Genomic DNA, 14,489 nt, shown 5'->3' on the forward strand with positions numbered 1-14,489 from the left:
TGTGGAAGTGGAAGTGAGCTAGACATCATGCGTCAACGGGATCCTGAAGAAAAAGATACTTCAAAGTCGAAAACTGTGCAGGTCCTGCAGATATCGTGTCCCGAGCATAGAACATTTTTCACGCGCATGACTGCAAGATGACAGCACAGACTATACTATACATAAAAAATCTATATAGGTATATAGGTAAAGTCCGCGCGGGATAAAGATAACGAATAACAGAATAACCCAAGTCCCAAGCTCGCAAGTCGCAGTCGTCGCAGAGAGCGAGAGAGAGAGAGACACACACACACGCACACATACTTACGAGCTACGCTTCCCCTATACACGCGAATACAGTAGAGCGAGCGGTGCCGGTGTGTGCAGTTTCCTCTCGGGTATTTTCGCGAGAGGAGCTACAGAGCCTACAGTAGCGTACATCGGTATATATAGAGTGCTAGCGCGCGACAGTATACACAGAGACTCGCTCGAACGAGGTTATACCCGCTCTCCGGCGTTCGCGGGCTTCCAAAAGGCGTTCTCGGTTATTTTTGTACTTATTGTTTTTTCACTCGACTCTCCCTATCGGCCAGAAGCTTCAGACGTCGAGGAGGTGCCCGACAGCGACGATGTCGTACGAAACCAGTGAGTGATACTCCCCGACTGTGTTGTATAGCTCGCGTAATCGCACAGGATTATATATCCTGAGTACCTATTGTGCTAGCCGGCGTGCCTCTGTGCCTTGCGTGGCGGATGCTAACTTTATCCGTCGTGCTTTGCACAAGTGTTGTACTTTTTTCGAAAACGCTACGAGCATTATCCCCCTCGAGTCAGACTCGGTCTACGTGTATCAGTATTGTATCGGGGCCGCGCTCCTGATGCGGTGAGTCACGAAAAGAGAGATGCGAATAGCCGCTGCTGCTGATACTACTCGATAAGAGCATATATATAGGCATCGCCGAAAAAAGCCACCGGCTTTTCGACTTTGTATACCTATTCTGTGTGTGTGTGTGTGTGCGCGCGTACTTAGATCGCGACTATGTAGAACGAGAGCTGTTGCACCGTTGCACGCCCTGTGTGTGCTATACGTGGACGATGAGTACTTTTGCGAAGTCGGCGATTTTTTCGCCTTGTTGCTTCTTTTTCGGAACTGCTGCGCGATGATATTGCAGAGCCGGTATTACTGGTTTGTAACATGGGATTCATTCGCCTATAGGAAGGGGTGGGAGTTGGGTGGTTGCCTTCGCGCGTGTGTGTGTGTGTGTGTGCCACATAGTAGTCTGTACTTCTCTCTTTCCGTGTTTATGATGCTTTGTTTATGTTTGGATTAGAATAATTATGTGTTCGACGACGTTTCGCGAGTTATGCAACGTGTTTTGCTGTTTATTTATAAAGTTGTTTGTTGAAAATCGAGTTATCTATCGATCAAGCTATTTTGAGCTGGCGAATAATCTGATTTATTTTTATCGGGAGTCTCGTACCTATATATATATATATATATATATTTATTACGTTAATTCTTATAAGCATATCCTCATCGTGGTACATCGGGTCGAACGTTCGAAATGAAGCCAGTATTTTTGTAACCATATAAGGTCTGTCAAGTACTTACACATAAAAAATTGGCCGATGACTAATGCTCTCTAATCGATCTTCGTCATTGGAAAAGTGATAAACGAGGCAATTTGCTATCGCGAAACAATTGCACTCCGATATTAAGTACTCGTTTGACAAAAATTACTCGTACAGAATAAAAAGTTCAACGCGCTCGAGAAAAAACAACGGAAGAAAGTTGAGGAAGCGCGTGGAATCACGACAAAATCCTAATCATAGAGATGCTTATGGGCCGGTACGAAAATAGGTCGTGATATTTCGATCTGGTCTCCTGCCAAGTGCGAGAGAGAAAGTGAGAGTGTATAGTTACCTCTCTACCGCCGGATTCTATGATTTTATTGTTGTTGTTTTTCATTTGAGATATTTTCACGTTACGCTTCCTCGCCCGCCGCCAGCTCAACGATACGTTTGCTCCAAAATACATAAATTATATAACAATAACGTGTACAAGCGAAGACTTTGCCCACTTTTTTCTCATTCTAATTTCTGTAACCCGTTGACTTTCAGAATACATTTTCGCGACTCTCCCGCGCACACAGAGAGGCCAGCCCCTGGTCCTGGGCGGCGACCCGAAGGGCAAGAATTTTTTATACACCAATGGCAACAGCGTCATCATCCGTAATATCGACGTGAGTCTATATAAAACGCAATATAATCATCATCGCAAATCCGCTTATCAACTTATCTTTTTATTATGCTTTCAGAACCCTGCTATCTCGGACATTTACACCGAGCACTCGTGTCCCGTCAACGTTGCCAAGTACTCGCCTAGCGGTTTCTACATCGCTTCCGGAGGTGAGCTTTCTGAAAAACCAAAATTACTCGCCTTCACAGTTATAATTTCAGTAATATAATTCGCATCGATTTATTGCAGATCAATCGGGCAAGGTGAGAATCTGGGATACCGTGAACAAGGAGCACATTCTGAAGAATGAATTCCACCCGATCGGCGGTCCGATCAAGGACATCGCCTGGTCGCCGGACAACCAGCGGATGGTCGTCGTCGGCGAGGGTAGGGAGCGGTTCGGCCACGTCTTCATGTCCGAGACCGGTACGTCTGTGGGCGAGATCTCCGGCCAGAGCAAACCGATCAACTCCTGCGACTTCCGACCTTCCCGACCCTTCCGACTTATCACCGGCAGCGAGGATAACACGATCGCTGTCTTCGAGGGACCTCCATTCAAGTTCAAGTATGATGCGACTATCGACGCACTTTCGAATTTCGACTATTTCACGTTATTGATGCTGTGACTTTTTTATATTTAGGATGACGAAGCAAGATCACACGCGCTTCGTGCAGGCGGTTCGCTACTCGCCGACCGGCCATTTGTTCGCCTCGGCAGGTTTTGACGGCAAAGTCTACCTGTACGACGGCACGAGTTCCGAGCTCGTCGGAGAGGTCGGCTCGCCCGCTCATCAAGGAGGTGTCTACGGGGTGAGTTGATGCCTTTCATTCTCACCCTGACGTTCTCGAAACAAAAATGTTTGAACGTGAACATCTTTGTCACAGGTCGCTTGGAAACCAGATGGTACTCAGCTGTTGACTGCGTCGGGAGATAAAACGTGCAAGCTCTGGGACGTGGAAACGAGAACTCTTGTGGATGAGTTCATCATGGGAAATACGGTTGACGATCAACAAGTACGCGATGATCATTGTTTTCAAGTACTTCATTGTTGCGTGAGATCTGCAAATTCTTAACGGAAATCATACTGTATTCTAGGTAAGCTGCTTGTGGCAAGGAAACCACGTACTCTCCGTTTCACTGAGTGGCTTTATTAATTACCTCGATCTCAACAATCCTCTAAAGCCTTTAAGGGTAGTCAAGGTAAGGATAACGTATGGCTTCTGTTGAAAACGTGTAAAACGAAGTGAATCGTGGTAATACAAATTGCTCCTCTGTACAGGGTCACAACAAACCGATTACAGTATTAACAACAAGTCAAGACAAAAGTACAATATACACGGGATCGCACGACGGATACGTGACGAACTGGAAATCAGCTACCGGAGAGAACGATCGCGTTCAAGGCCAGGGTCACGGTAACCAGATCAACGGAATGAAGGCATCGGCCGACATAGTTTACACCGCAGGCATCGACGATACTCTGAGAACGATCGACATCGCGACAAACTCTTATGAGAACACGTCAGTATTGAGGCTGGGCTCGCAGCCACGCGGACTTGATATTTATGGAGATATTGTTATTGTCGCGGCTGTTAAACAAGTAAGCAGGTTTTCTTCTCTGTAAAAGAGTTAAAAGTTGAGCGGGAAAATTTATTTAGAATACGTTTTCTTTAGCTCGTCGTCACTAAAGAAGGAAAGAAGGTATCGGGCTTGCCAATTAACTACGATCCTTCTTGCGTGACTATAAACCAAGAGAATGGCGATGTCGCTGTAGGCTCAAGTTCAGATAATAAGGTAAGATTCGGGAATTCGTATTCATTACAGGCGTATCTCAATTTAATCGACTAATTATGCTATCAACATAGGTATACATCTATTCCCTGGATGGAACCAATCTCACGCCAAAAACGGAATTGGAACATCTGGGACCAGTGACTGATGCATCTTACAGTCCAGACAATAAATATTTGGTTGCTTGTGACGCTAACCGCAAAGTTGTACTCTATGTAGTGCCGGAATATAAGGTGATTGGTCATTTCATTTTCAAAATCTTTGTCATATACTAACAAAATCATAACTCCAAACTCGAACAAAAAATACTAACATGTGTTATTTTAATAACCCTTTTTATAACAAATGGACCAATGTAGAAGGTGAGTCAAGTCAGATTTATCACCTCGTCTATGTAATTTTCGTGAAGAAGGCAATCAAGTGCAATTTTTATTTACATCTATAGCAATGCATGAGGATATATTATATTTAATGTAGCATGCAATATATACTAAAGTTTGAGAAACACGTATGTACTAAAAAATAAATTTTATTCTATGTTTAGTTGGCACACAATAAGGAATGGGGCTTCCACAATGCAAGAGTAAATACTGTAGCATGGAATCCAGAGTCTTCAATGGTTGCAAGTGGAAGTCTTGACACAACAATTATTATTTGGAGCGTTACTAATCCCGCAAAACACACGATCATTAAGAGTAAGATAAAACATTGAAATTATTCCTTTCTTATAAATTATTAGATCTAGCTAAGGACAAAATTCGTTTCTAGATGCTCATTCACAGAGTCAAATCACTCAACTTGTGTGGTTAGATGAAGAAACTGTCATTTCTGTTGGGCAAGATTGCAACACAAAAATATGGCGTGTGGAGAAAATCTGATTGAGCTGAAAAATAATCTGTTTTACAAGGAACAGCTTTATTAACAACGGATGCATTTTATTTATTTCTCACTGATTCCTAGCTCGCAATTGCATTGTATATTATTTTTTAATACAATACTTGATATACAATTATTGAAATATTTAATTAGTCAAACTTATAAGGATTTTCATTGAAAAGTTTCAAATGAAATTTGTAAACTGTGTGAATTTTTATTTTAAATATTATTTTTTTGAAAAATTTTAATCTTTTGTTTTGGTCTCTTCTGTTATTAAATCTTCATTTTCATATAAGAATGTTATTATTAATTTTGTATCATCATTACTTTTTATATAACAAATAGAAATTGTAAATTCCAACTTTGTTGGAACTCATTCTTAACCATCCATGACTAAAACAATCTTAAAACGAGATCCGTCTTAAATTAAAACGAATTAACGATAACAATTGAGCAAACAAGCAATAACAATATGAACACTAAGGGGTCTTCAAGGAACTTTTGTTTGCCTCTCCTTCTAAACATAACCTCAAACTTCCTCGTTGATATCGTATTAAAACGTGTACATGTACTTCACGTTATCATTTATTACCCACGAAATAAATAAATGTCCTTGCTCTTCTTTCATTACATGCAAAGTCAATTCGCTATCACCATGGTCATTTCCAGTAAAAATGACCTTTGATCGACCTCTGTTGTAGTGAAATTCGGGTTGAACTTTCAACTACTTTGAAGTTATGTTTCCAATTTCAGTGGAAAGGATTTTTTTTCTAATGAAAACACTTTACACTGCAATAAAAGTCTCTTCAGCATATGTTAAGGTTTTGTTGAACTATATCTCGCTCTTTTTTGTGCAGCATTTACAGGATGCCTATAGGACACATGCTTCCTCAATGCATCTCTAGATCGAGACACATGTGAGCATGCTGCACAGCTGTATGAGCTGTTGCTGTGTGTTTCCATGTGAACTCGTAAATTGTATTGATTGCTTAACTGTTTCCCGCAGATTAGACAAGTGACACTTGTCTTGTTACAGCTTTGAGAAGCTCTGCTAGTTGTTGAACCACTGAGAAATGATTTGAAGTTTGTATCAGTTAATAATGGTTTTACATTTTCTAGTAAGGGGCTTTGGCACTCCTCTTTTAGAGCGTTACTTGAGTGCCCACTATCAATTTTGAAGTTTGGTTTCTTCTCTCGTTGGTTTAACTTAGCATTGATAGAGTAATAAGGTTTGGTTTTTACACTAAATGGGAGATCATTAATTTCACTAACATTATTAGATTCAGATTCAGTTTCGAGATTTCGTTCGAGATTTTCTGAAGGAAAGTCTGCAGCAATTGGTTCCATTGCCTCGTGAGGCTCTGGTGTTAAAATCTCCTCATGTTCCTTCTGATCGTTTTTTGCTGGCGATTCGAATTTTTCGGCTAAGTGGAAATTTGTCTCTTCAAGTGGAGGCGGCGGGTCGATCGTTTGATTATTTTCATACCTGGATGCTTTCTGAAAAAGCAAATAAACTTTTGTTATATTACAACAATAACAATTAATCACACTAAACGTCTCGAATTAAAAAAAATTAACAGTAACACACTTATTTGTTTTAAAAAAATTATAAAATGGAAAACATAATTAAGGATCCATATTAAATAAAATTGAAAAATTGAGCAAAAAAATTATTTTCACAAATTTTACGAAAAACTTCACGTCGAAAATATTTGAAAAATTGATATTGCAATTTCATTTCGGAGCACGGCTTTAAATTAATAAAGCAAAATCATAAATGAACATTAAGTTATTTAGTACATACAAAAAAAAGCTTTGATTGCATTAAAGTGAAGCTTATAAATAAAATATATATTTTGTAATTGAAAATAAATTTTTTGATAATATACCAGAAGTATGACAGCAGCATTGTCTGTACCTGTCGAGCAATTTTCTACTCGTAGGAAAGGATTCCATTGTGGGGTTCATCCATTTGAGTTTAGTTCTTGCTCACTTTCTTGCAACACACACAACGATTCTTGATCTCATGGGTATCGTTTGAGCATTCATTATCATTACTCTAATGAGCAAATGACAGTGAATGTGCGTGCTTAAGTCACCTGAACAAAACAACAACACAATCGTCTGTTTTAATTTTGTTAAAAAACTAGGATAGCAACATTTGTTTATAAAAGGCATGTAAAACATGGAATTAAATGTATAAATATAATTTAAAAAATGGCTTTAGAAGTCAATAAGTAAGCATGCAGCATGCATTGGATTTAAGATTGGAAAGTCTATTTCAGAGAAAAAATATACGAGTTAGTTTAGTAGGAAAAAAGAGCAAATGTAAAACCAGGAATTGTGATTAGTGTTCATAGGAAAATTAGAGATACATTAATTAAAAAAAAATTTACCCCAGCAATATCCGCTAATCCACGAACATGCAATGTGTCAGCCATTGCAAGTAATGCAGGAAGTTGTTCTTGATAAATATTGACTTCTCCATTGTACATGAACGTTACAAGAGCGCACAAATTGGCATACTCCATTCCAGGTAAAATAATCACAGGATGTTGAAGAGTATTTAAATCCTAAAATAATTATAAGACTGAAATTCAAGATCTGCATAAACGAAATAATTCAGCAAAATTTTATAAATACCTTGAACAATTCTTTGAAATAATAACTACAGGCGGAAAGGATTAATCGATGGGCATGAATGTGCCTTCCGCCGGCGCTTAAAGTCACATCAGTTAAGTAACCTCCGTCAAGCAGCTTTGGTAAGGAGCTTAGCAATGTGTTTTGGAAGTTATGCCAACGCAAACAGAACTGCTGTCCCTCCATTATCTTGAAATTGAAAGCAAAAGTCGACATTAAGTCTTTACAGTTCATAATAATTATTGTTGAAGCATTGCGAAAATCTTTTGCATTTTTCATTTAATTATCACGCGAACTTGAAATTCAATAATTCGTGGCCGGAACTCGAACAGTAAAATGGGTCATAAATTTCCAATTGACAGACGAATCTTACCCCCCCAAAAATCTTCGCAGAACGTAAAAATCAACTCCTATTTATACCAACGTCCCGCGAACGGGCGACGAGCAGTCTACCTACTCGTTGCAACCCAACAAAGCAATCTTCACACCTTACCGTCCAGTCTCGGTCGCAAGCTCGCGCAACAGATAGTACGCAGGGCAGTTGCTCAAAAAGGAGCCAGGACAAAACTCGGCCGAAGAAATGGAATTGCGCGCATTGAATAACGTTCAAAGGTTAGGTGCGCGCTGCAGAGATATTAGTCAGCAGCAGAGCACTCAGCAGGCAGCAATCCGTCTATTCTCTATACACTCGATCCTATTTATTTAATCGGCTGTGGCCAGTGTGCGTAGCATCAGCGCGCGCGCAGAGAAAATCGCAGGTTCCAGCCAAGTCTATTATTGTCGCCGAGCGCGGCTGGAGCAAGGTAAAACTTCGACACACACTGCACCGCCGCCAGCGCGCGCCTCTCTCCCCTTTCCACCGCTCCCTCCTCGCCTCCACGCCACGGCACCTCTTAGATTAGAAGATCCGTCCGTCCGTTCGTCCGTCGCATAACACAGACCTTCGCGCGATTTTTCTCTCTTGGCGCAGCATGCATATAGCGCAGAAACGCGCGTGAGAGAGAGAGAGAGAGAGAGAGAGAAAGAGTGAGAGAGAGACTAAAGAGGCGCAGGATTTACCTCGTTGTGTAGATTGTGACGATGCGTCGTGAGCCGTGAGCTCTCAGCTCGTAGTGTTATCTACTTATATTGATGAAAGGGGCTGCACCGCGAGAGAATCGTTTCCTCGTCGCCGCGAAAAACACACGCACGCGCCGCGCGTGTCTGCAATCGGGGGAAAACTCGTCGTCTTCGTCGTTGTCGCAAGCTCGGAGCCACTGATGCAGCTCGGCGATCTGATCGCTCGCGGAGAGGTAAGTAGTATAACGGCGGCGCGCGCGCCACCAGCGCGCAGAGCTTTTCCAATTCGGATCGAATCGGAGGGAGATGAATTTGTGCTTACTGACTGTTGATACTGCACGCTATAGCCGGAGGATTCGGAGCGTACTGTATTCTGCGTGTTTTTCGCGGGGCAGCCCCTTCCATAGATAAGACCATGTGTACCGGCCGAAGCAGCAGAGGCCAAACAAGACATCAGTTTTAGCATCGGTGGCATATTGTTATGCGAGGGAAATGCAAAAGCGCCTATGCGCCACCTATATTTTCACCTGCCACGAACGCGGAGAGTTTAGGCGGTTACGGGTTGCGCGACTTATATATATACGGCTTACCAAAAATTAAAAAGAGCCACTGGCCGGTCCAAAAATTGCTTTGTTATGATAATAGGTGTATCGCCCTGGCGGTTGGTGTTAGAATAGTAAGCAGAGGCAGACGCGTATAATAAGTAAGAGCGTGCGTTGGAGCATTGCAATTGGCAATTTGCAAAAATTACAGCGATCCAACTCTCGGTGCCCCGTGAGGTGGCGGCACGAATCCACAAGCCCACTTATACCCAAGCAACTGAGTAGTCTACCTCGGTGTCGCATCCTCTCGGCCCTCGACGCGTTTGCAGTTCACGCACCCCCCCGACCACCGCTCCTTCTCTTACTCCTATATAGGTACGTACTTATACAGGGAGAAAGAAAAAGCGTTGTGTTTACTCAAAACTTAAGTAAATGTAACCTAAATTTTTCAGTAACGGCTGTTAAGTAAATCTAACTGAAGTTGCTCGCGTACTTTCAACCGAATGAACAGTTCGGTAACTAACTCTAGTACTAAATAAAATTTGTGAATGAAAATTGCACGATAGATATTATTACTATGCTCTACATAGCCTTAGTCGTAGTTGGTTTGTAAAACCAACAAAATAAGGTCATATAATAATATAAGAAGACCATGCTCGACTGCGCCGCGAAGGCAACTCGGGCAGAAGTTTTGAGGACAGGGAAGGGTGGGTGATCGGTGCAGATCCGAAGCTCTTTGTGTCTCGTCTCAGATGAGACACACTATATTCCATATTTATATATCTCTTTCTTTCTCTCTCAGTCTCTCGTGTCGCACGCTACACCATATTAGTATACTTTTTTTAGGTTAGGTGCGCCGTTCCTCTTCGCTGTCGCACGCAGTCAAGTAGATTTTACTGAAGTCTGTGCAGTAGCATCTACTGAGCTGCTTTACTTAACTATAGCTTCAGTAAACGCAACTGTTTTTTTTTCTCTCCGTGTACTGTGCCATTTCTATATAGGTGTTGTGTATAACTATATACTTGTGCAAAAAGACGAGTAGATCGAGAGCATAGAGCGACGCGGCGCGACATCTGCAGGTCGAAAGCAGTCATCAGCGAAGGTTGGCGGTGTGTGTGCGTGGATCGGAGACTCCACGGACTGCTACGACTAGCGGATCTCGTCGGTCGTCGGAGCTGCGCGCGAGACTGCTGCTACTGCTGCTGCCGCGCGAGAGAGAGCGAGCGAGTAGGAGAGAGAGCAAGCGTGGCTAATCAAGGCACCAAGAGGTAAGCTGTCGCGGATAATCACCCTCCGGGCTCCCGTATACACTCACCCACCTAATAGTCATATCCTTCGGTTCTCCAGCTCCCTCGTCGACGTCCGGTGTAACCGCGGACGGACTCCGGGACTCCGCGCTGCCCTGCGGAAGAGGAGAAGCGCGCGAGACTCGTCGTTGTCGGCGCTGTTGGTGTGCGTGTCGGCCTCTGTGTGTATGTGTGTGCGCTTGTCTGTGTGAGTGCAGCGCGCGCGGTCTGTGACTCTGTGCGTCTCCGTCTGTGTGCTGCTGCTGCTGTTGCTGCTGCTGCTGCTGCTGCTGCTGCTGCTGTCGCGACTCGCGGGTATCTTGAGCGAGAGAGGAACCGGAGCAGCCACGTCCGGAGCATTCTCGGCCCTCGCTTTTCCAGCCAGCGAGCACCTAGGTGAAACACTTCGGGGATAATTCGTAATCCTCGTCCGCTCTCTCCTCCACCTATCTCCTACTCTCTCTCTCTCTCTCTCTCCTTCTCCCCGTCGTCCATCTCACTCTTTCTCGGCGTATATACCGCGTACCCTGCACTATCACGGAGAGTCCGTGTGCCGTCGCCCCTGTTACACTGTACGGCGCTCGGCGGCCGATAAACATTGAGCAAGCTGCTTACCGCCTCCGCGGCCCTCGTCAGCAGTTGTCTGTCGCTACTTCGATAACGGAGCCCACGGCATTCCACGCTCTAACCTTAACTTCGCGCTCGCGGCGGCACATACTTGCGGCTCTCTCCTCTCTTTCTCGCGCGTGCTTATATAGTACCTACCACAGCCCACCTATACCTACTTCGTGCGAAGGTACTTTTTTACTCGCTTCGCTCACTCTCTCTGTCTCTCTCTCTCTCTCTCTCTATCTCTCAGCTTGCCCGCGTCTCGTCGTTGCTACTGCAGCATAGCGATCGCGCTCCCACCTACGAGGAAGAGGCAAGCCCAACGCACGTTTTCGTGGCAGTTAGGGCACACGTAGATACCTCCCCGACGCGCGTTCACGTGCTCTCGGCGTGCGGCCTCGTGCACGATTCTGTTGTACTTGCAGCTTGCGTGTTGAGAGGGAGAGAGAAAGAGAGAGAGAGAGAGAGGCGCGACGTTGTCGTTGCCAGAAAGCTGTTGTAGACGTCCTTGTTGTGTCGTTTGAGTGCAGCTGCTCCTGGAGTTAATGTTTGTAGCTTGGTTGGGTGGCTGGTAGTTGCTGACTGGTCTGTAACATGGTTTTGTCTTGTTCAAACAGAAAGATGAGCAGTTCGGAGGAAGTCTCGTGGATTGCGTGGTTCTGCGGCCTCAAGGGAAATGAATTCTTCTGCGAGGTGAGCCTCTCTTACATCATATTATTGTTGTGGTTGTCATTGCTGTTACTGTTATAGTTTTGCATGTTATGAATTTGCTGATTTGTGTATATGTGTTCGAGTTTGATTGGTGAAGGCCACTTGTGTGACTTCATGGTCATGGAGTGGCAGAAGCCAGTTAGAACACGCACACTCATGTGTTTCATAACTAAAAAAGGCAGTAGTTATAGCCAAGAATTGTTTCTTATGCAGGTTGATGAAGACTATATCCAGGACAAGTTTAACCTGACAGGGCTCAATGAGCAGGTTCCACATTATCGCCAAGCACTGGACATGATCCTGGATCTGGAACCTGGTATGTTGAAAGATGATTTCTTTTAGTTGAATAAGTATCAAATAATTTCTTATATTAGGCGTACTCCAAAGTGACAAGAACTGAGTATATAGATTGCATTCAAATAGATGTATAGCTAGATTTTATTGAGTGGAGTAAGGTATACGAGTGGAGGAGCCAGTGTATACCTCTTATTGCTTATACATCTCTCATATGTTGTTGAATTTAAATATCAAAATATTGAATTAATTAAACAGGTTGCAATGTTTTTTTTGCAGATGAGGACCTGGATGATAATCCTAATCAATCGGATCTCATAGAGCAGGCGGCAGAAATGCTGTATGGGCTCATCCACGCTCGCTACATTCTCACAAACAGAGGTATTGCTCAAATGATTGAGAAATATCTGGCTGGGGACTTTGGACACTGTCTACGAGTGTACTGTGAAACACAGCCTATGCTCCCATTGGGATTGAGTGATGTGCCTGGTGAAGCCATGGTCAAAAGTTACTGTCCGAAGTGCATGGATGTTTACACACCGAAAAGCTCCCGATATCATCATACCGATGGTGCATACTTTGGAACGGGGTTCCCACACATGCTGTTCATGGTTCATCCTGAATACAGACCAAAGCGTGCAGTTAATCAGTTTGTACCAAGGTATGAAACATATTTTTATATTATGTTTGTATAGTGATTCAATGTACCTCAGATATGCATTAGCTCATTTCTAAAAAAATAACTTAATGTTAATAAAAAATGTTTTACTTTGATTACAGGTTATATGGATTCAAAATTCATCCATTAGCTTATCAAGTGCAACAACAATCGGCCACTACGTTCAAACAGCCGTTGCGAGCGTTGAATTACAACAATGGAAAGCGCTAAGATCGTTTAAAAATAGTTTAGAAACAAAAAAACTTCTTCACACTAATCGAAATGCAAATCTTAATTTCGTCCCTAAGATTTAAATGAAATATTATTTTTTATATATATCTCTCAGTCTTTTTCCTTGCGTCTTCGCGTGGCGCTGATCTGACGTTAGAAGAAGACCGTAATTTAAACTTTTCACGCTGGTCTCTGCAATAATTCTGACGTTGTCAAAGAGAAAAAGGGAGCGTTGTATATCATTTTAATTTCTGAGCTAAAGACCTGTCTTTCTTTTTTTGATCGGGAAACATGTTTGTGCGTGCAACACAAATATTCTTATCCATTCAAGGAAAGAAATGAATAATTAAATACAGAAGAGAAGATGAAAAGCGAAAAAAACCACGAAATTAAGTATGAAAAAAGGAAGAAATACACCTAGGATAATAGCTAGGATATAAGAGCAAAGATAAAGTAGAACGTATTTGTCTGTATGAGTCACACGCGTCATTATGGTTGCTGCCAAGTAGTTCCTAAGCTCAAGAATGCTTTCCGATGATGCGAAAGTTTGTCAAGAAACGAGGAGCGCGCAGGTAGCATGAGGGAAACTTGATGAAATTAATAAATAAAAATAAGTAAAATGTGCATAAACTAGATTTCTTAATCGCGAAGTGAAAAAAAAAGAAACAATTATCATTATACTCTACGATTATTTTCCGTTTCTTGTAATTTTATTTCGAGTTGACTTTTGATGAATCTTAATTGAATAATGTACTTGACACGATTGAATTTTTTTAATAATGTACGGTTAAAATTCATCAAAGGTAACTGTAATCCAAAAAAGCGACTCGAAATTTTATCTGTATTTACTTACATATTATTAAATGTTCTCATAAATGTTTGTGCTTATTTTACTGTTTTACTTTCGTGGTTTCTTTATAGTTTTCCTTCAGGATTCAGCAATCCATTCATTTTTCCAGTTGAAGAACTACTGGTGTATAAAAATAAATATTGAAAAGAAAAGAAGTAATGATGAAAATGTTGTTATGCATAATTTAATTTAATTGTCGAATAAAATAATGAGTGTGAATTGTGACCGAAGCGAATTGTTGTGTAGATTCATAGATTCGCAGAATCAGATTTTTTGGACAGTGACGAGGACACGCCTGTTATATTATATCGACTAAATTAAATTTAGAGGATAAAGTTTGTATTCTACTGTCGTATAAGCTCTATTCTTACCGCCCGTTCCGTGTCACACTTCCTTGGAAGTTCGACTTCTTAATATTACATATTTGCGACGGGGATGTTGTTTTAACCGACTCTCGGAGCGAACAATAATGTTTTTATTTTAGTTTAGGTTCATTGAGTATTAGTCCAACCTTCAAGCGATTCCATTGCGATTTGAACTCGGCAAGCCTTCCAGCGTGAGCGCGGCACGGAACGCCGAATATATAAAAAAACTTTTTTAAACAGATTTTTTATTGTAACACTTACATAAATGGTTTTTCCTTTTGAACAGACGTCCTTTCTTTGACTAGCGAATCATTCGTATTTTGTTCAAATACAAAATGTAAATCTATACGATCTATAA

General features: G+C 42.0%; 3 protein-coding genes across 19 annotated transcripts; 2 read left to right on the top strand and 1 right to left on the bottom strand.

Annotated features, from left to right (window-relative positions):
• The first annotated feature begins 255 nt into the window (after positions 1 to 255).
• LOC100120570 (actin-interacting protein 1) lies at positions 256 to 5,134 on the top strand. 2 transcript variants are annotated; one of them, XM_031922848.2, is made up of 13 exons: positions 256 to 624; positions 2,101 to 2,222; positions 2,298 to 2,388; positions 2,468 to 2,783; positions 2,860 to 3,028; positions 3,104 to 3,232; positions 3,315 to 3,419; positions 3,499 to 3,819; positions 3,894 to 4,013; positions 4,085 to 4,243; positions 4,370 to 4,372; positions 4,555 to 4,705; positions 4,779 to 5,134. In XM_031922848.2, the coding sequence occupies exons 1-13, from the start codon at positions 609 to 611 to the stop codon at positions 4,886 to 4,888; spliced, it is 1,812 nt and encodes a 603-aa protein (XP_031778708.1). In that variant the 5' UTR covers positions 256 to 608; the 3' UTR covers positions 4,889 to 5,134. The 2 variants fall into 2 exon arrangements, with proteins under 2 accessions (XP_031778708.1, XP_031778709.1); XM_031922849.2 differs by lacking the exon at positions 4,370 to 4,372.
• On the bottom strand, positions 4,524 to 10,558 carry LOC100120599 (protein abrupt). Of its 5 annotated transcripts, none has more exons than XM_031922863.2 (4): positions 10,447 to 10,558; positions 7,530 to 7,715; positions 7,283 to 7,459; positions 4,524 to 6,383 (listed from the first exon to the last, which is right to left on the bottom strand). In XM_031922863.2, the coding sequence occupies exons 2-4, from the start codon at positions 7,710 to 7,712 to the stop codon at positions 5,703 to 5,705; spliced, it is 1,041 nt and encodes a 346-aa protein (XP_031778723.1). In that variant the 5' UTR covers positions 7,713 to 7,715; positions 10,447 to 10,558; the 3' UTR covers positions 4,524 to 5,702. The 5 variants fall into 5 exon arrangements, with proteins under 5 accessions (XP_031778723.1, XP_031778724.1, XP_031778720.1 ...); XM_031922864.1 differs by lacking the exon at positions 10,447 to 10,558 and adding an exon at positions 9,176 to 9,282; XM_031922860.2 differs by lacking the exon at positions 10,447 to 10,558 and adding an exon at positions 8,586 to 8,779.
• On the top strand, positions 8,169 to 14,414 carry LOC100118343 (casein kinase II subunit beta). Of its 12 annotated transcripts, none has more exons than XM_032597439.1 (7): positions 8,169 to 8,329; positions 9,339 to 9,502; positions 10,162 to 10,395; positions 11,640 to 11,715; positions 11,947 to 12,049; positions 12,307 to 12,688; positions 12,808 to 14,414. In XM_032597439.1, the coding sequence occupies exons 4-7, from the start codon at positions 11,644 to 11,646 to the stop codon at positions 12,914 to 12,916; spliced, it is 666 nt and encodes a 221-aa protein (XP_032453330.1). In that variant the 5' UTR covers positions 8,169 to 8,329; positions 9,339 to 9,502; positions 10,162 to 10,395; positions 11,640 to 11,643; the 3' UTR covers positions 12,917 to 14,414. The 12 variants fall into 12 exon arrangements, with proteins under 12 accessions (XP_032453330.1, XP_032453334.1, XP_032453328.1 ...); XM_032597437.1 differs by lacking the exon at positions 8,169 to 8,329 and adding an exon at positions 8,527 to 8,818; XM_032597446.1 differs by lacking the exon at positions 8,169 to 8,329 and adding an exon at positions 10,475 to 10,579 and having other exon boundaries at positions 9,396 to 9,502; positions 12,808 to 14,088.
• The last annotated feature ends 75 nt before the right edge of the window (positions 14,415 to 14,489 follow it).

This window comes from Nasonia vitripennis, chromosome 2, assembly GCF_009193385.2.
Source record: "Nasonia vitripennis strain AsymCx chromosome 2, Nvit_psr_1.1, whole genome shotgun sequence".
In the NCBI taxonomy this organism is placed as follows: domain Eukaryota; kingdom Metazoa; phylum Arthropoda; class Insecta; order Hymenoptera; family Pteromalidae; genus Nasonia; species Nasonia vitripennis.